Below are 21,597 nucleotides of genomic sequence, written 5' to 3'. Positions count from 1 at the left end.
TATATATATATATATATATATATATATATATATATATATATATCCAGACGATTAACTCTCATAGACAAGCCATGATGAAGTGACATCTCTGTCTTAGATATAAAATGTGAGGTAGTTTCTCTCCTTTTCTTCTTGGGGAAAACCAAACTTCTTACAGTTTGTTTTGCATTGCTGTGATGTCAGCATCTAAACAGATGGGGGAAGTATATTACCAACCTCCAGGAAGTTCTATTTTTCACCTGCCTTGACTTCTGTTCAAATTTGTCTTCTCTAGCTGCCACTAAGATTCCTTCCCAAAATGAGTGGAACCTAGGACTAACTGAATGGACTGGTGTATTTTCTGGTGTTCTCTGAGTTCTTTTCTGAGCCAAACAGCTTGTCTCCATAAACGGAAATCCAGATGATGGGTACTCAGGCCCCCTCCTTCCCCTGTCAGAACCACATTTCCATACTCTAAAGCACAGCTGGAATGCATTACCTTGCATCCTGGCTGAAGATCACTGGCAAAGCATGCATCAGCAACTTTGCTGCTCTTCAGCAAAACAGGCTTGGAGATGATTTTTTCTCTTAATTCTCCCATGGTAGGCCTGGGTGACTTTAAAAACTGATAATTAATTCTTTTGCCCTGTATATTGTACAACTGATCAGTGGCTTGACTAGAAAAAGGGCTAAAACTTCCCAAGATTTCACAGTTTGGCTTAGAAATGAAAAGTCATCCTTGGGCCCCACTGCCAGTCTTTCTGAATTATTGTGGGTTGTATGAGGCAGAAGGAAGGAGCTGCCTGGAAGTCCTTAAAATAGGGCCAAAGTTCAGGTGGCATTTTAACTGGAAGCTCTGAAATAGGCAATATCAGTGTTCTTGGGCCATAGCACATGAGCTGATGTCAGCTGCTCTCAGATGCACTAGGAGTTGGTGCACCCAGAGGTCTGAGGGGCACTGGATGCCTGACTGGTGACATCAGACAGTCAGAGAAAGAAATTTCATTCTTGGCACTAACCCATCTGGCCACCAAGCTTTTCTCCATTATGTCTACTTATCCAAAAGCCGTAGTGAAATCAGCTCTAAATTTTGGGCCAGCCTCTCAGCTGAAGAAGAGGTCAAATCAGTTGGAATCTTAAATACCAGTGAAGAAAAAGGTCTATTTCTGGTCCCCTACACTTGAAGAGAAGTTTTATTTTTTGAGTAAGAGAATGGTTTACAAGTATATGAATATACTCGCTCTTTGCTGAGGGTAAAGGAGCCCAATTCTTTTCAGATGTTTCTCTTCTGATAAGAGCTAAAGGACACTGCCTCTACATGGCGTTGTACCCTCCATCTCCCAGCCTTCTGCCTCTCATCACTCATCCAGGGGATTAGATTATACATTGCCATAGCCTTACCTTTATCAAGGGTCAACTGTTCCTTCACAGAAGATAAAGTTGGTTGGTAATTCACTGGGGATTGGAGTGCAGGGGATCTCATACCTAGTAGGATATAATGATAGCTATTTAGAGGACATCCAGTTCCATCTGATCTCATGCCCTCTGGAACCCTCTAGCATAGCCCATGAACGTGTTCCCATATTCACATGAACTCTTTCCCATTGAGTCAAAGCTCTCGTGCATGGCCCAGATTTATAAACATACTGACTGCCAACAGCAGCAAGTTAACTTCCTGGCCCACTTCTCTCCTGCTTTTTAACTCTAGTGTGTGAAGTGGGAGGAGGGAAGCACCAGAGAGGTGACTACTTGGACCTTTGACCAAGAACTCTTCATTATGCCAAAACATTGGGTTTCTGGACCAGAGGTTGCCTGCAGCACTCTTTTTCTAGCCACCTCAGAATTCCATAGAGCTGGAGACCCTGCTAGACTGTAGACCCCTGACAACCACATGCCTGCCTATCAATTCCAAAGAGAGAAATGGGGTCTTTCCAAACAGATCTCCCTCCCTGTTTCTTTCTGTATTGTTTGCTCTAGAAGTTCAAACACATTGTCTTTGGATTTTGTTTGCATGTAGAAACTGCAAGTTGTCTAGTAGTTGGGATACAAAACAGTGTGAATCTTTTCATGAGCAATAGTGAGAACTCTGGATTCCTCAAAATAATTGTGTCATCTTTCTGACCTGTATTGCTTTTTCTGACAGGCCTCTCAGCTCTGTGCCCAGCAGCCTGTCCAGAGTGAGCTGGTGCAGAGATGCCAGCAACTGCAGTCTCGCTTATCCACTTTGAAGATTGAGAATGAAGAGGTGTGTTTCCTTCCTAGCAGCTCAGAGCCACTGTTTGCTTGTTGAACTACTTGTGGCTGTCCATCAGGGACAGGTAGAGGGAGCATGCAGAGAATGTCCAGGCTATTGCAAAGATTTCCTGGCCACATGGAAGGTTGGGCTTTCCCCGCTGCTGCATCCTGCCCTTGAAATCCAGGAAGTTGTTCGTACATTGCCAAAGGTTGTGCTCTATTTTGAGCTTTTACAAAATGCCCCTCTCCACTACACATTTAATCAAAGTAGCACTTGGCCACTGTACGAACAAAATCAAATTTCTGAAATGACCCTCCCCCTCATGACTGGCTTTCCCCAGCTTTTCAAAAAGAAACCATTGACTTTGACACTTCAGACATCTCTAATATCTTAAAAGAGGGTGACTTTTTTCTTTCTAAATACAGCATATTTTCTTTTAATAAGTAGTTTAAGGCAATTTGATCAGTAATCTAACTTTTTATTGAGATCAGATGGCTTCTTACCTTGTATCAGTAAGTCTTAATTTTACTAGGAAGGAATAGTTTTGGACCAGTTAGTTTGCCAATAGGGAAACAACTTCATTGATTGGTTGAAGGACTCTAGGAACACTGAACGACTAGACTTATCGCATATTTTAGCTAGTTCTGGTATGATGGCCATATTGGTTTGTAATTATTTTGTTTTTTTTTCTTTGTATCTCTATTTAATAAAATAGTATTAAATCTTAAAAGTGAACTTTGGGGTTGGAGAGATGGTTGAGTGGTTAAAAGCACTGGATGTTTTTGCAGAGGACCCAGGCTTGGCTTCTAGGCACCTGCAAGGTGGGTCATAACCATCCATAACTTCAATTCCTGCAGCTCCAACATCCTCTTCTGGCCTCCACAGGCACCAAGCCGCAAGACATATACACGCATACTGGCAAAACATCCTTACACCTACAATATGTCTTTTTGATAAAAGTAAACATTATATAAAAGAACTGAGTTAGGTACATAGAAAAGGAGTAGGGTGTTCAGGTGTTTGCCGGAGAGAGCAGCATGCTGGAGCAGAGTTCCTGTGGTGTTCATCACTCAGCACTGTCAAGTGAGAAGTGGAACTGTCCTTCCCTACCCATCTTGAGAAGCATACTTCCTCTCAAGCATTTCCTAGTTGTTGCATCACCTGCTATTTTATACGCTGTCTCTCATGATATTTTTGGTGATTTATGATTATAGGTGAAAAAAACAATGGAGGCTACCCTGCAGACCATTCAAGACATCGTGACTGTTGAGGATTTTGATGTGTCTGACTGCTTCCAGTACAGCAATTCTATGGAGTCTGTCAAATCAACGGTCTCAGAAACTTTCATGAGCAAGCCCAGCATTGCTAAGAGGAGAGCTAACCAGCAAGAGACGGAGCAGTTTTATTTCACAGTAAGGATACTCATTCACTTTAAAGGGGCGTGAGTAGAGACTGTGACACCTAAGGGAGCTTTGGAAATCAAGAGTTTTTTTCTGAAAAGCAAGCTTTGAATACACCAGATTTAAATCTGGCATACTTGCTCACCATCTCTACACTTAAAGCAAATGCATTTACAAGTTGTATATATCTACCAGGGACCTCAAGGAAAGGGGTGCTCCTAAATTAACTACTAAGAAAAAGAAAGTAAACTTTAACCAGATAGTATGCTTTTATTTGAAAGTAGTCCTCGCAGTCACAGAAGAGCATAACAAGGGGCTTAGCTTCTTGGTTTTTGAGAACTATATTTAAATATATTTGCCAATATGTATCTTAATTTAAAAGTCATATAACTTTCATTATTAGGACTTTTTTTGTAATATTGGCAATTATCAAGAATTCTAAAGCAGTATATTTTACCCATTGTTCTCAAGTCTCCTTTTAGGTGTGTGTGTGTGTGTGTGTGTGTGTGTGTGTGTGTGTGTGTGTGTGTATGTATGTGTGTGTGTATGTTAATAGTTCTTTGAAAGGTTGCTAGCTGGTGTTCTATGCTGCTTCTTAATAATTAAGTTATCTTGAACTTGCCAAGTAGGACCTATTGCTTGCGCTAAAATTTATTTCCTTATCTTTTGAAGTCCAAGAAAGGAAAAAATGACTTTGCAGTTGTAAGATGAAGCACGGCCATTGAAAATGCAGCCTGGCCAAATGAGAGGGCCTCACTTGCCTTCCGTCGTGAAGCACACTCGGCATGGAGCAAATTATGTTTTTCTTCCAGCTAGGACAATTTGCTTAATTTTTCTTTGAACATTGTCCTTTTTTCTTTAAGAGCACTAATATGATTGATTGGTATTTTTGTAAGTCTGGTTCAGTTAGTTAAGCAGCAAATCTCTGGTGGTTTTGTTGTTTTAAATCCCAGTGAAGACTTTCGAAAGGGTATTATTCAAGAGTATTGTTCTAAAACAACTGAATTTTTTTGTTACATAAAAAGCTTAAGTGATTTTATTTTTAAAACTGAAAACATATAACACATTTTACTACAAAAACATTTTAAAACATGGTCATTATATAAAACTTAAATGAAAAGGAAGAAAATAAATACATATGAGCATGTATTTAAAATTATATTTACAAAAGGAGGCACCTTTGTATTTATTGTATTGTAAGTTTAAGTCATTCGGTTATATATTCTAGTTGTTTTGGGGGTTTTGTTTGTTTCTTGGTGGAACTTTCATATCTGCTAGGCAAGAGCTGCACCACTAAGCTCTGTGTCTGACCCATATTATATTTTCTAAGCATATGCAAATCTATACAGAGAGATAGAATGATGCATTGCCTAGTTCACGGTGCTCAGTAACTGCTATTCATTTTACCATCATAATTATTAATCCATTCATCAATCATTCTTAAATTACTCACTGGTTATTTGCCATGTATTTACTATATCCTAGATTTTATGCTACTAGTTGGAATGTTTAGAGTATAAGAGAAAGAAGATAATGAAGGATTAGGCATATACAGAGAGAACTTTGATTTTGACTTCATATATTTCTAACCAGTTTCTTAAAGGCATGAATATGTGTGAGCAGCAGCAGAGAATGGTGCTAGGGGAAGCATCACACAAACTGACTTTTGGGCTTGGTTTTTAATATGAGTAGGTCAAACAGGATTGTGAAGGAGACCAGAAATTATTACTAAATTTATTATTAAAAATATTTTCAATTCAGTTTTTATTAATTATTTGGGAATACCATACATATATTTGCATTTGTATTTCCATACATACAATGTATTTGACCATTTCCCCATTCAACTCCTCCAGTCAAGAAATTTGGAGGATGCCAGTTGGTAGTGGTGCACAGCTTTAATCCCAGCACTCAGGAGGCAGAGGCAGGCAGATCTCTGTGAGTTTGAGGCCAGCCTGGTCTACAGAGCAAGTTCCAGTATAGTCAGGGCTACACAAAGAAACCCTGTCTTGAAAAACTAAAATGGGGCGGGGGGGGAGAGAAAAATTTTAGGAGCTTAGGAGCTAGGGAGACAGCTTAGTCTGTAAAATGCGTGCCACACAAGCATGAAGACCTAAGTTTGAACTCATGTAAAAGAAACCAGCTAATTTCTTAGCTGGGGAACAGAAACAGGAAGATGGATCCCTGGGTCTTACTAGCCAGTCAGTCTAGTGAATTGTTGAACCCCAGGTTCAGTGAGAGTTCTTGCCTCAAAAAATAAAGTAGAGAGCAATTGAGGAAGATGCTGTGACTAACACTGACCCCTATATGCATGCATACATATACACTCCTAACAATATAGAAGAAAGAAATATTGTACATGAAAATCCATACTTAAGACTGTCCTTCAGAATTACTGCTTTGTTTTGTTTTTTATTTGTTTTTTTGCTTTGTATTATTTTTTGAGACAGGGTTTCTGTGTATAACAGTACTGACTATTCTGGAACTCAATTTGTAGACCAGGCTGGCCTTGAACTCACAGAGATCTGCCTGTCTCTGCCTCCCGAGTGCTGGGATTAAAGCTGTGCACCACCACCGCCCAGCCAGAATTACTTTTTGACTTAAATGAATCTGTAAGGTATATATTCAGAAGTTGATATCTGCTCCCAAACAAGAAGGCTGATGAGATGCCTCAGCGCTTCTAAGAACTCACACTGGCCTTGGAGAAGACCACATCCAGGCACTCACAACTGCCCATAACTCTAGATCCACCCTGGCCTCTATGGACACCAGCACTCACATGTCCATACAAAGATACATAATTAAAATGAATTTTTTTAAAAAAGAAATAACTTTATTCAAACTGATGACCTCTAAAATCCTAACTGTTCCCCTTTTATCTCAATACAGTGGGGTCCTGTAGCCTATTTCCTGACTTTGGTGACCATGGTACTCCTTGTCAAATTATTGTGCACATTGCTTTGACTATTAGAAATTAGTTTTGGTTTATCTAGTAACAAATTTGCATGAATTCATTATTTTCTTGACCAAATCTGAAATATGTCAGGTACTTTATCTTCTGATAGCAGCATTTTTGGTGGTGGTTGTGAAGAGGTAAACTGGGGGCTGTCTATGCTTGTCAAGCCATGCAAAAAATCAGAGCAGCACATTTGGAAGTCCCTGCTTTTGGAAAGTTGTAAAGAGATCCCTCGTTACGGCTTGACTCCTAGGTAGTGTTTTTAGGGACCATGTAGGCTTTTGAGATAGTTTTCTGACTGCTTGTAACTGTCATCAGATTAATTGCCCATGTGATATCAATTAGAAAATTGAAGTATGCCTTACAAAGGTCAATTGCTAGCAAAGTCTGTGGAAAACTAAAATTTTAAACTTGAAGCAGTTTTTAAATATTATCTAACCCAATCTTTTCATTTGAAAGCTTTGGGAAAAAATGGACAAATACAGGGGGATGGGTAGCTTAAACGAGGCCTTCATCAGTGGCCGAACCCAGAACTCAGGTCAGCTGCTCGTCACGAGCTTTCCTTGTGTGCCCTGTCCTTATTATAAGAAGGGAAGTCTTTTCTGACCTCCTGTATTTGTGTTTGTCACTCATCTTCTATAGTACATCATCCCTCAGCGTCATCTTTTTCTTGTTGCATTATAAAAAGACTCAGCTATTTTAAAGGAAACTAGGGAGAAAGTAGAGCCTTACCTTACCCCAATGCATACTTTTCCTCCTGTCTGCCATGGAGTGAAACTAGATTATTTTGTCCTTTCGGAGATTTTGTGTACATAGGCAACCGATGATGTATCAGTAAGTGCCCCTTAACACAATAAATGACACTGGAAATTGTAATAAATGGGGACTTAGTAGTTAAGAGTGCCTGCCTAGCATGTATGACACTGAGTTCCATCTTCAGCTCTGCAAGAGAGATGTTATGAAGTAAATGTAATGAACAGAGGTGTACCACTTTCACTGTCTTCCACTTTACTTTGATAACATTTCCAACATTATTCATGTTAGTCTAAAATGATTTGTCCCACATCTCACACAGATCCCTTTCCAATAGCTGTACAAAACTCCATTTTATAGTTACATCATCTTTATTTTACCAGTTCTATGCTGTGAGCAGGAGTCCTCTCTGGTTGACCAAGCATCATCAAAGCCTTAGAAAACTAGAGTTTCTCCTAAATATTTATTTTTATGGAAAATTGGAGTATGGAATTCTTTTTATATAATAATTTTTCATATATATGTGTGTGTGTGTGTGTGTGTGTGTGTGAGAGAGAGAGAGAGAGAGAGAGAGAGAGAGAGAGAGAGAGAGAGAGAGAGAGAGAGAGTTTTTGCCTTCATGAAGTGCCTTCAAAAGGCCAGAGGGCATTGGAACCCTGGAACTGTACATAACTAGTTGTGAGCCACCTTGTAGATGCTAGAAACTGAACCCAGGTCCTCTGTAAGTACAGTAAGTGCTCTTAACTTCACTCTCCATCACCAAGTATGGCATTTTCAAATGGGAGGTGAAATGAAGAAGGATTGAAAACTTGGCTGATAAAATAGCAAAACCAAACTATCTGAACTCTTAGGGGTAGATTTGGGTAAGATAATAGGAGAGAAGGCAGTCCTTTGTCCATTAGGCAAGCCAGTAGACTTAGAGCTGTGATCTGGTATATTATAGAGAGCAAGTGAGTGTGTATGCGTGAGCGTGTACGTGTGCGTGTGTGGTCTGATTATTATAATCTTGATATTCTGCCTAAGTACCAAAAAGCCACTTAGTCCTCCCTTGGCTTTAGCTGCCTCAGCTCTGTTAGTTCAGCAACAACTGAATCCTTCTACCTCACCTCCACTGTTAAAGGCAGGATTATTTATCCCCAGTCCTGATTTCTAGGTGAGATAAGGAAGTGATAGATGGCAGTCTACAGACTCTGGGATTCCTTTCCTTTCCCACCTAGATGCAAAACCCACCTTGTTTTAGGTATGTAGAGTATATCTTGATACAGTTTGATCCTTTAGTATTTAATGAAACCTGAAAAGATAACATCATACGTCTTTATCAGATTGTTATTTGTTTTAATGGTTCACCAAGTGACAGCTGAAGTTACCTAATGAGTTGTAAACATGAACTTGGGGTGGGGGAGGGTTGGGAATTGAGAATAGAAACATGAGTGGATAAAGGAATTTTTATTCATTCCCCTTCAGAATGTTGGCTGTATTGTGAGCATTTTGGTCTTGTGTTGGAGCTTCTTGGATTGTCTTCATTAAGAAACCTTTGAGACTCCTGGGATAACTTTCCAAAGATAGGCCTTTCGGGATTGTACTATTAGCAATGGATATTTCCTAGAGGCTTTTGCACTCTGGGTCCTAAGTATGATTCCAAACCCACAATTAGGCATAGGATGGGGATTAGGATATCATCCAGGGAACACTGACAGTAAGTGAGCTGACAGCTGGAACAGATGGGAAGAGGAGGGTGACAAGAGAGCCTATTTTCATGCAGATGTTCTCATGGAAAGGCATAAAGGATCAGAGAACGGGCCTTCAATAAGACAGCAGAAACGATTTAGCACAGGATTTGTCTGGTTTGTTTCATTTAGAGTAGGGATACCCTTAGGGACTGGTTTTGTAATTACAAGGAACAGTTTATTCAGAGAAGAATGAGATTGCTCACTTATTTATTCATTTTTCATATTTATTAAGTTCCTGCTATTTTCTAGGAGTGGCACTAAGCATCATGGATGGTCGGGATAATCAATGACATGGTCTCTGGATAGAAAGACACCAGAGTAAACCTTCTGTGATAGGGCTGTATGAGAATGGTGCCATGGGGATTTACAGCTTATCCATAGGGCCATGTTGGCGAGCACAAGAGGCTCAGGGACCATCTCCCAGAAAAGCAGGTTTTCCTGCTTTTTAAATGGGAATGAGAAGGCAAGCTCTTACTTAAAAGTTCATACTATATAAATAAAAATAAAGTAAGAATAACTCAGAACTTTTCATTTTTCTTTATCATTTATGAACTAGAAATGGTATAAAAGTCAAAGGCTTGAAATACAATTCTTTTTTAATTAGTGCACAGTAAAAGACAGAACTATTATTATTATTAAAACGTTTCTTCGGTGGCGTAGACCCAAGTCTTTCTAGTAACACGTGGATCATACTCTGGGACACCATTTGCTTCTGAGTTAAACACCATCATATGAGCCAGTGCAGCAGAAATGGCCAAGGTAGACTCAGGGTCTCGAGAATGGTTGTAGAAGAGAGTGGAAAAATGCTCTCACCTAGCATTACCGTTTACTAGCCTAAAATTGTCTTCTCATCTCTAATAAAGAACTACTAATATCTTCCTCATATATGTATAGGATTATTGTAAGGGAGAGACAGACTATGTGCTAAAATAGTTAGTCTAATGTCTCCTGGGTTGCTACTAATGTAAAAATAATGACTACTATAAAATTTTGTTCTGATTCTCTTTGTCTCTGTAATGTAGTAGGTGTGGCATTTTATGATAATGCTTCAGAGCACATACCATTCTGTCAGACTTCGTGTATGGATACTATTGTGTGATTAAAAATAAAAAAAACTTTCCTAGGAAGACACAACACACACTTCTTCTCACCCCAGATAGAGAGCCTATGACAGACCATATACAGATACCATCAAAGTCCAGTCAGTTTTATTGAAGTTACCTGTAGGAGTATGGGTGCAGTGTTATTTACAGGAGCAGAAATAACTTAAAGACATCTTCATCACCAAAGCTCTCAAGAGCTAGGCAGCTGGGGCACACTACATAGCCTGTATAGGCAGCTCAACAGGTTGAAGAGTGGCCTTTCTAGGTGGCTTAGTCTGAGCCTCCTCCAGGCTGTGTGGCTGGCCTCTGCTTCTTTTCAGGCTGCCCAGCTGTCCTTTTCTTCTTTCAAGCAGGTGAACTTGTTTTGAGAGTTTTCTTTGCCCCTTAGCTTGTCTGATAGTAACTTAGTAGTCTGTATTATTTATACTTGGGAGAGAGGGGCCTAGTAAATCTATTCAGTCTCAGGAACTTCTTGGGACTATTTTGTGTTGTTCGCTTCCTCTCTTAAGGAGCTTCCCTGGGAAGTGGAATGTTTCAGTGGGGATGTGGGGGACTCCATCACTTTTTTGATCCTGAGCAATTTTATTAATCTCTTCAAATCTGCTACCTTCTTCCCATTACTCAAGTAGAGTAGGAAGAATGATAATAGATTTTGTGAATTATCCAGTCAAGCATCGTCTCTCACAAACCAGACAAGAGCTGATGAGATGTCAAAACTGTGACATAGCAATCGTACTTCGCCTACTAGTGCAGGTGTGATGGCACAGCTCATCTTGTGCTTGGAATTTGTATGTGCATATAATAGGTGGCAGCCACTCCAGCTGAGCATGCAGAAACTCCCAACTTTCAGTAGATGAGATTTGTTAGGGTCTGACTTAGACAAGGGTGCTCTGTGGCCGAGGTTTACCATTGGCACTACTTCTATGGTGATGAAATGTCCCCTGGAGGAGCAGGCTGTCAGCCTAAGGGGCAGATAGCAAATGTATGTCTTCACACCAGTGAAGCAGAGGCTCAGGAAGGTTGTCTACTTTCCCTGCCATTCTCTTTCTTTACTGGGACTAAAGGAAACAGGTGAAGGACTTTACTTAGAAAACAGTTTTCTTATACTGGCTAACATGAAATTCATAGGAAAATACTGTGTAGGTTTGGACCCACCATGAAAATCAGCAAAGAGAGAAAGATTTTTTTTAAAAAAGAATTTAAATGGACTTGCTAGAAAGTGAGTCAGAGAGTCGGGAATCAAATGCCTTCTCAAAGGCAAATTGTCCAGTTGACATTTGTGTCTTGTGTTTCTTGAGGAATCTAAGTTCTCTTGTTTCTCCTCTTCCCTTACAGAAAATGAAGGAGTACTTGGAGGGTAGGAACCTGATCACCAAGTTACAAGCCAAGCATGACCTCCTGCAGAAAACCCTGGGAGAAAGTGAGTGTGAGCATGCTCTGCTGAAGCTTGGTAGAGCAGAGAGGCCCAGCCCAGCAGTACTCTGAATCTGAGCACATGCCTCCATTCCTCAGCCAGCTAGACCCCACTGGCTATATGACTGTGTTTCCTTTCCTAGCCTGTTCTTTGTGAAAGTACTCCTCTAAATGGCTGCTTGAGTGATGGGGAAAGGGCAATGTGTAATGGAATGCTAATATTCATCAGCTGTTTCTTTAGATGGAGTGTGCCTGCTTTCCACTCAAACCCGTCCTTCACCTCCCTGCCACACCTGTGGTAAAGGGGCCTCAGGGTTATCTTCTCTCTAGACACTTGTTAGAGCTCCCCAGACCTGGAAAAAGAAGGTCCTCAGATGGAGAGAGCAGGGCAGACTTGCTGCTTCTTCAGCTTCCAGGGTGAACGTTCATTTCCTTTCACTTAAATAGCAACCATCTCTCTCGTGTGGCTGCATTAAGACCAAAGTGCTGAACGGGCTGTATTTTTCTCTGGCAGTAATCTTAACCAGACACTGGAAAGTATTGAGGCAGAGAACTGGACAGACATTCTGGACTTTCTCTCCCCAGTCAGCCATCAAACAGAAGGCCAAGGTTGAAGAAGAAGCTTTCCCCAAGGTTGTTTGGCACCTTGCCCAGGTCTCCTGCCTAGCTTTCAGCATCGTATGATTAATGGGATTCCCAGGTTGGGGATGCCCTGAATGTTCTGCCCTCCTCCCTACCCCACTAATCTCTTTCTTAAAGATGAGGCCGCAGGGAGCATGTGGTCTCATTGGTGACAGATGTGCCTGCACTCAGACACAAGTCTAACATTTTAAAATAAATTCTTGAGCACTCATCAGACAAACTGTGAAGTATAGCAAATTTTATTAGACTGGCTTTTTAGCTGAGAAATCAGAATCCCACTTTTCAGACCAGACTCATCTACCCACTGTTATTGCCTTGTCCTTGACCTACCCTGGACGATTCCCCCGAATTTTTTTTCTTCAGTACATTTGATCTTGGTTTTTTTGTTTTGTTTTTACATGTTTGCTTTAATGTGAAAAGAGTCTTTTAGTACCTTCCTATCTTTTCTACCCAAACACTTCAGATCTAGGCATGAGGGCCAAATATGCTTACAGAAAGTCTTTACTTTTGGTTTACCAGATTGCTGTGTGGTGAGTTAAAGGGAATGCAGCCTAAAGAACCATTTGAAGAAATTTATACCTATGATTTCTTTTTCTGAAGACAGTCTCAACATAGCCTGGAAGATAGGGAAAAGGGCTTTGTATGTGTGCGTGTTTATACACATGTATGCATCAAATTATGCTACTCTAGAGGGATGGAGGTTGACCATTGGGGCTGCAAATTACCATAATTTAAAGATGACAAGTTCCAGAGATAGAGAAAAATAATAGCTATAAATCATCCTATATGCAAATTATTATGTCCCTGCCTTCTGTAAGGGTTTGTCACCATAATATAAGAGCCTCTGATTCTTGCCACAGAGGGATAGTTGATGTGTATGAATATTCTAGGGAGGAAGTAGGACAGATGTTGAAAATAATGGCTCAGAATAATACTTTTATGGATGAAAACTGAGCCTTTGGTAACAGGCTGTTGGGGATTGCCAAAGATGAACTGAACTATCTTAATAATTAGCAACACCTTAAATACAAGAAAAAAAACTCTACCTTCCCCATTCCTCCGAGTTGCCTTTCCTGAAGTCTGAATAAGGAGTATGAGAGTTGATCTCTTTCCTGACTCACTGCCTGCCAGGGTTTCTCACTGATTTATCAAGACTGATCAAGCTTCATTAACTATTGGCCCAAAGAAGGCAACATTTTACATCATGGTTTATGTATGCATATATGGATATTTTTATAAAACACTTTTTTACCAACTTAAAGATTTTCCATTTCATTTTTCAAAGCTAACTATGGCCCATGAAAGTCTTAACCACCTGTCATTAGACTGAAAGCCATCGTTTGCTAGCCACATGGCTACTGGATCTTAGCTCTGCCTTACAGTGCAAGTTAACAGGAGAGTTTAGTATGATTCTAAAACTAGAAGCTATGTATCCTCTCCCACCTCTCTCTAGATTCCCTTTTCTTCCCAGACTCAACTGTGTACATGTGTGATTTGCTTATATACTGACAAACTTGTTCCATGTCCTGTGTCCCCTAAAGTACCTCTCTCCACCACTACTCATATCCTAGCACATACATGAGAAGCCAGATTTTATGTATGGGGAAGGCTTACAATATTTTTTTTCTCTAAAATATCATTTGACTTGTTCTTCCCGTACATCCCTGCCTGTTTTCTCATTTGAAAAGTAGAGTTGACAAGGTTCAAAGATATTGATGACTTTGGCATGGGAACTGGAGAAGCAAAGTTCCTTCTCAAAATGAAGTTAGGTCAGTCCTTTTCTTTTCTGCCACTGGCTCCCTAGGAAGATATGAAGGATATGGTAATTCCTAGGGTGTACAACCCAACCCACCCCTTCTGCTTCAACAAATAACATTTCCCCTTCTCTTTCCACAGGTCAGCGGACAGATTGTAGCCTTGCCAGGTAAGTGGCTCTGGGCAGGGATAAGGAAAGGCCCAAGGTGATTGGATGACTTTGCAAAGGAGTAGCCTGAGGCAAGAGTTGCTTCCTTCTCTTTGCCTTACTAACTTTATCGCCTCTTGACTGGCTGTGGAGTTGCTACCATTTAGGGAAGTCTAAGCAAAATAAGTCATGGGAGTTATCACCTGATAAAAATCTTCCCAGAAACTCCCAAAACCACTCTATTGCAAGGATAATAAACATCAGACTATAGTGTGTCTTGTTAACCTCTTAGCTGGGAGACTTCAACACGTGACCTTGGGGAAGTCTCCAACACAGAAAGATTAGGTGATAGCATTTGATTTGATTGTTTTTTAATACATGGAAAAGATGATAGGCCCTAATTAGTGACTGTTGGTGGATAATGAAATATTATATTGCATTGGCTTGCCAAATAGCACTGGGAGAAATCTTTGCTGATATACAAGTATGCAACCCTCCCAGTCTTTCCCCACCTTCCCTCCCTCTCCACCTTAGCCAAATATTTTCCCTCACAGTCATTGATGCTGCTATGAGCTGGCAGAAAACAAGACATTCATTCAGCCAGCACCCTCAGATGCCTAAAAATGTGCTGATTTAAAGGAGAACATGCTTTAATGAAGCAGATTGCATTGTATCAAACTGACAACTCATACAGTCATGAGGCCATTTACAATTATAGACTCATTATTTAGTGATAACTCAATTTGATCTTCATCATTCTGTCATAGCGGATTACAGCTCAGGTCCTGTTACTATAGAATTTGTGAGGACTGGAGGGAACTCAGATAAGTGAAAGTCTGTATAATCTGTCTCCTGGTAGTAAGGTCTTAACTTCATCAGAAGTACTGCGTCTCTGGAAAGCCTAGATAGAGCCAAACTGACATCCTTTGCTGGATTATTTCCCCATTTGTAACCTTGGACTATTTATCTCCCTTCTCAGAATATCATCTCCTCTTGTTAAAGACAAGAGTATTACATTAGTTTAGAGAAGCACTAGGATTTCAGAAAGGTGCCTTCAGGGCAGGCTGGCAGAGAGTCAGAGCAAGGCCCAGAACCCCTGCCTGGCTCCTACCTTCACAAAACAGGGCAGTGCTGCCCTCCTTGTTTTGAGTAGTATGCTTCTGTATCTGATACACTGTGAGAAAAAGGCCAATACACCTAAACACGGCTTGAGAAGCACTGACAGAGGGTCCCTGGAGTTCATTTCAGTCTGAATGTCCTACCATCTAAATAAAAATAAAATAAAATAAGCATTCATTTTCTTTTTCCAAAGAGTCTCAAAAGAAAATATATATGCTTTGGTGTTTATTATTGTTTCCTTTCAAACAGAAAGATCTTAAAATTGTCCAACATGAATCTGTTTTACTACAGATTAAACTATTTGCCTCCTGTTTAAGTTTTAAACAGTGGTAGGCATTAAAATCAGGGACCTCTGTGCTTTTATGACAGAATAAAGTTTATTAGACTTTTGTTGGGAAATAGCTAGCCAAGTCTCTTAGCTGTTTCTGGGAATGAGGTCAATAATGTGATGTGTTCCATTACCTGCTGTACAGTTGTTTTACATGATTTAAAGTTTTACTCTGAATTTAGGAGTGGTTGTCTCATTCTGTCCCTGTTTTCTTTTTCCTTCCTGTTGCTGGACTGGTCCTTTCTGATTCGGTGGGTCAACCACAGGCGTAGCTCAACCGTGAGGAAACAGGTAAAGAGCCAGCAGAGCCAGATTGTTCAGCCTGGCTCATGAAAACCAAATACCTGCCACAGTCTGACTGAATTCCATGGCATGCCTCCTCTGACGTTATGTTTGTGCTTGGTTGTGTCTTTACTTACCGTATGGTTGAGATTGTAGCAAACACTCATTTAACTTCCTGGAATTATCATAGGCTGTGTGATTTATTCTTGTTGTTAGTTAGGTTTGGTTTAAACGTGGACAAATTGTTCTATAACAGCCCATGACGTCCTTCTAGGAGTCCCTACAGAGCCTTACAATTCCTCACATACACACTGACGCACCAACACTGAGGTAGCTGATCCTCATTCTAAAAGTCTTGTTTAAGTTTGTAGGCTTTGACTGCTTCTGGTTTATTGTATCTTAGCTGTATTCCTGACACTCCGTCATAAAGTACTGTGAAACAGTTTGGGGTATGTTACAAAGGAAGTGCTCAACTTGATAGGTTTGCATTGTGGCTTTCATCATTGTATTAAAATCTACCACTGAGCAACCAGTTCTCACCCGTGTTAGGAGGACTCTTAGCAGTGGCCTGAGTAATCCACATCAGGAGAAATCTCAATACAACTGTACTTACTTTAAAGTAAAGAGAAAATGAATTGAAGCCTTTTTTTGCAGTAGCAATATTCCATTCACTAGTTAGAGCCAGCAGTAAGTTCTGAAGCAACTTCACGTTCCCTAAGCATCTCACACCAGCTTTGCAGGAGGGAAAGTTAGCAAGAACAGGTGGAAGGCAGTGCTCAGAAATATCATTCTGTCTACCGAAGAAAAAGCTGACCCAGGCCTTTGAAAAGTCTTTTGCAGGACTGGAAAGATGTCTCAGCAGTTGAGTGCTTGCTGCTCTTCCAAAGGACTTAAGTATAGCTGAAGTCAACCATGTCATACCACTTACAGCTGCCTGTAACTCTAGCTTCAGAGGATCCAACATCCTCTTCTGGCCTTTTAGGGTATGAGTGCATATGTGACAAACACACACATATAAATATAAATAAAACTTTTTTAAAAAATGTCAATTGTAGTCACGCAAAGAGGTCCTGGACATAGGGCAGTCATCAGATGCAGAGGGCACAGGGTTTCTACACTGTTTGTAGCCCCAGCACTCAGTTCACAGATCTGACTACTCTGGTTGGTGGGCAGTCCAGCTATAGAAGTCACTTGACACAGGCTTCTTTGTCTCCTCAATACTTTTATTTCATGTGTATGAGTGTTTTGCCTACATGTATATGTATCATGTGCATGCCTGGTGCCTGCAGGAAAGTCAGAGGAGGATGTTAGGTCCCCTGGAACTGGAGTTACAGATGTTCATAAGCCACTGGGTAGATGCCAAAACCAAACCTGGGTCGTCTTCTGCTAGAGCAACAAGTCCTCTTAACTACTCAGCCATGTCCCCTAGCCTTCCTTTTAACTGTGGATATCATTTTAATGAAAAAAAAATCTTTTTTTTTTTTGTTGTGTGGTGTTTGGGTTTTTTTTGTTTTGTTTTGTTTTTTGTACAGCATCTTACTTACTATACTTCCCAGTCTGGCTTTGAACTTGTATTCCTCCTACCTCTGTCTCATAAATTCTGGGATTACAGGCACTTGCCATCAGGCCTGGATATACTTTTTTAAAATGATAAAAATTTCACTGTAACTTTCTACCATCTTATTCCTATAATTCTTTCTTCTCCTTTATCCCTGGATTTCTGTTAAAACTTGAGAAGAATGGAATGCCTCTCAAAGATAATTTGTTGCATTTTAAATTAATAGGCATAAATTTACAGACTAAGCAACCATTCTTCCTTTATCACCAAGAATAGTCTTAAACTTGAAGTTTATTTCTTTCCACTTCTGACCTAACCCTAGACCTCTTGCACAGACTTAGAGCATGCTTGTGGGAGCTTTGTGTCTTCTGCTGTAGCTGCAGGAGTGCTGGAGTTTGGCACGTAGTGTCTGCCCGTGGCTGGGGTCACCATCAGCAGGGAGTGGCACCATCTGGTTTACGTTGCATACTGCTGCACTAAAGCAGTTGCAGGCAAGATGTGTTCCCCTGGTACCAGGTTTGCATCAGAGTCCAGGATTTACTGCATGCCCCAGTACAAAAGGGCCTTGAGTTGGTTGTTCTTCCAGTTTCTCTCTAGCAAGAATTTTTTCTTAGATGGTCAGAACAGTAAAATCTTCTATAAATAACCAAGAAATCAGTCTTTGTTTCTTGCAAATCAGCTAAATATAAGGAATAATGTGGAAACTTACTTTCCTAAGAGGCTGTGTTCAAAGCAGCTCTAGGCATTTGCTAAAAAGGAGGACCCTGCCCCCGCCCCTGCCATCAGGTGTTACAGCGTCTTTGTTCCACTCATGCCCTCCATTTTCTCCTACCCATCACCTCGTTCCGTGTGCTTTCCTTAGGTGTGATCCACTCTGTGCTTGTCTCCTTTCTGAAAGATTTATTTATTTCAATTTCTGTATATGGGTGTTTGGCCTATGTGTATGCCTGTGCATCTTATATGTGCAGTGCCCATGGAGGTCAGAAGAGAGCATCAGATCCTCTGGAACTGGAGTCCACAATGGTTGTTAGTTGCCATGTGGGTACTGAAAACTGAACCTGGGCCCTTAGCAAGAGCAACAAGTGCTCTTAACTACTGAGCCATCTCTCCAGTCCCAGAATTTTAAACTCTTACCGTAAGTAAGTGATAAATGTTGATGGAGATAGATAATTGTTTAACCTGTCTCAAACATCATATAGTTTCTACATGTATCAAAATTCCACATAGTATCCCATTAACAGATTTTATATACCACTTAAAAGTAAGTTTTAAGAGAAAAACAAACCTAATTTCATAATAAAAGAAACCATATCAAACTGTGTAGATATTGTATAGTTATCATCCTGATAGTTTTCTCCTGTAAATTACTGACTGCTGCTCTACTCTTTTTTCTAAATTATGCCAACTATCAATTCCCTCCAACTGATTGAATGGAAATTTGCCCTGATTGTCCTGAAAACCCTTTCCAACCTAAGGTTATATGATAAAAAAAAAAAAACCATTGTGAGCAAAGTAATGAAACTGACATTGATTCATTCTGACATTGAGAAAAGAAGGGAAAGAGGAAAAACAATAAATGGAAAAATACAGAAAGTGCTGGGGAAGCTGTATGCAGTTAGTGGTGACATCTAGGTTTTGTAGGTGTCATGGGGACACAGAGCACGACTGAGGAAACGAGTCACTTGTACCTTAGAAACATCACAGGAAGCAGTGAGGACAATTAGAACATCTGAAACTGAAGCCTCTGTGCTGTTGTTCCTTATTAGACTCTGCCTTACACTCCATTTTAGCTTTCTATAGTAAGACAGGCAGGCATCTCTGGCCTCTCCTTGTCTGCCACAGATTATCCCTTCAAGTTGTTTCTTCTGGTGGACTACTGGGGGCCTTGAGCATGCAGCTTTGGTGCCTTGTTTCCTGTCATCCTACTGTTGGTAGAACATTTCCTGCACATACAGACAGAACTTTGTATTCATATAGTTTATTAATGCCAGGAACCTGTAAGTATGCCAGTCAGTGTCTTTCTTTTTAACTTCAGATAAATCTGGGACCAGAAAATTCTGCAAATCCATTTCTGCTACCTTCATTATCTCTCCTGATACACCATTTCCGATGAATGCAGGCTTTTCCTGTTGCAATAGTTGAGCCTAGTTTTCATTAGAATACGGAAGAAAGGACCAAGATTCTTCCTCTAAGTTTCTTTGGGCTGAATGGGAGAAGTCCATGATCTTACAAAATATCAGACCCTGCCGCTGTACCTGAACAGCTAGAGGAAGCAGTCAGGTTTGGGGGAGGAGTGCCACAAAGATGAGCATTTGGAGCTAGGTGTGATGTCACACTCTGTTGATCCCAGGGAGGCAGAGGCAGGCAGGTTTCTGTGTGAGTTCAAGGCCAGTATCACATACCTACTGAATTCCAGGCCAACCAGGGCTACTTAGTGAGACCCTGTCTCAAAAAAAGAAAAAGTAATAATAATAAAATGAGTTTTTGTGACATTGAGACCTTTCTGGCTCCAGCTCCACTTCAGCAGCATCCTGATCACTGGCAAGCTTGGAACCTGCACAGGCCAAGCCATCTCTTCTCTCAGCCTGAGACGCAGCTGCTTCCCTTATAGTAGCCAACCCCATGGCCGCAGTTGAAAAGTCCAAAGCCAGATGGGTGCAGCCAACCTGTGAATTGGGCAGAAGATGCAATGGGTTCACCCCACTGTAAAGTTTAGTCTTTCCTGAACATCTGAAACAAGGGTATAGAGCCATACTTACTGTTTTTCTTTCACACAGCTGAATTGTTACTCATGTAGCTTCATTATTGATTTTTAGTAATAATTGGTATGCAGTGTTTGCTACTCTTACAGGATACAGTATGTGTGACAGCAGAGTCTTTGGTAACAGAAAATTAAGTCCTGGCTTTTCTATTTACTATTTATATGATACAAGCAGACATTTAACCTCACCAAGCCTCATTTCAATATTATCAAATGAAAATAAACAACAGTAATAATAATAATACACCATAGCAGCAATCTATCTAAAAGACTATATGTGGCCTAACACCTCTATAAGTGTAGACATTATTGTTCATGTACCTGTGGCTGGAGAGATGGTTCAGTAGTTACGAGCACTGGCTGCTCTTGCAGAAGACCCGGGTTCAATTCCCAGCACCCACATGATGGCTTACAACCACCTGTAACTCCAGTCCCAGGAGATCCAGTGCATTCTTCTGGCCTCCTTGGCACCAGTTGTACAAGGGGCACACAAATATGCATGCAGGCAAATATATATAATATAAAATAATATATATATGTTTTAAGCTTTATTTATATATACTATTGGTACCAATATATGTACCAATAGTATATATAACTAGCCCTTCCACCAGTCCCTTCCTCAGTTTGTAGACAGCAACTTGGAAACCCATATAAATCCATTGGCACAATCAAGATTGTATAGCAAAAAGACAAAACAAAAATGGACATCTGGGAAACCTGCTTTACATATTCGCATGTTCTTCTTGCTATTTACAAGAGTTGCTTTTTCTTTTCTTTCTTACCATTACTGTGCCAACTTGAACAATCTTTCTTTTAGATTTTTAAGCTTTTTTTTTATGTGCATGGATATTTTGCCTGTGTCTGTCTCTTTGTCTTCTGTCTCTCCCTCTCCCGCCCCCCTCCACCGCCACCTCTCTTTTAAAAGCCCCTTGCTGTCTTTTTTAAAACCTTCTGCCACCATTTCCACCACCATAAACATAGCCACTACCATAGCATCAATGCAGTCAGGCTGGGCATGACCGGGTAGCAGTTTTATCTCCATTTTGAGACCAAACTCACTTCTCCTATCCTTGTTTCTAATGTCCATACTTCCTTTTTGTTTTTCAGGATTCCAGCCAGGCAATTCCTCTGGTGGTAGAAAGCTGCATTCGGTTTATTAGCAGACATGGTAAGCAAGAACACAGCTTTGCTTGTGTTTGTGAGAAAGTCAGAACGTCAAAGAATTCTTTGTAGAGCAAAAGTAGAGGTAGTTGAGTTGGAGAGATGGTCAGTGGTTAAGAGCTCTTGCTTAGTTTAGATTCCAGAACAAGGACAGCAGGATTTTTTTTTTTTTTTTTGGTTTTTTGTTTTTTCGAGACAGGGTTGTTTCTCTGTAGCTTTGGGGCCTGTCCTGGAACTAGCTCTTGTAGACCAGGCTGGTCTCCAACTCAC

General features: G+C 40.5%; 1 protein-coding gene across 5 annotated transcripts in view; it reads left to right on the top strand.

Moving 5' to 3' along the window:
* The window catches only part of Srgap2 (SLIT-ROBO Rho GTPase activating protein 2), a 225,990-nt gene that overhangs the window by 172,501 nt on the left and 31,892 nt on the right, over positions 1-21,597 (top strand). For all 5 annotated transcript variants that reach the window (XM_013346755.1, XM_005348323.2, XM_026779645.1 and 2 more), the window contains exons 9-14: positions 2,123-2,224; positions 3,430-3,627; positions 11,493-11,577; positions 14,109-14,136; positions 15,829-15,853; positions 21,274-21,334. In XM_013346755.1, coding sequence (XP_013202209.1) covers positions 2,123-2,224; positions 3,430-3,627; positions 11,493-11,577; positions 14,109-14,136; positions 15,829-15,853; positions 21,274-21,334 — 499 coding nt within the window. The remainder of the gene's footprint in view (positions 1-2,122; positions 2,225-3,429; positions 3,628-11,492; positions 11,578-14,108; positions 14,137-15,828; positions 15,854-21,273; positions 21,335-21,597) is intronic.

The sequence above is a fragment of the Microtus ochrogaster genome, chromosome 6 (assembly GCF_000317375.1).
Source record: "Microtus ochrogaster isolate Prairie Vole_2 chromosome 6, MicOch1.0, whole genome shotgun sequence".
NCBI lineage: Eukaryota > Metazoa > Chordata > Mammalia > Rodentia > Cricetidae > Microtus > Microtus ochrogaster.
The sequence above is the reverse complement of the archived record's forward strand: the minus strand, read 5'-3'. Positions and strand labels throughout refer to the sequence as shown.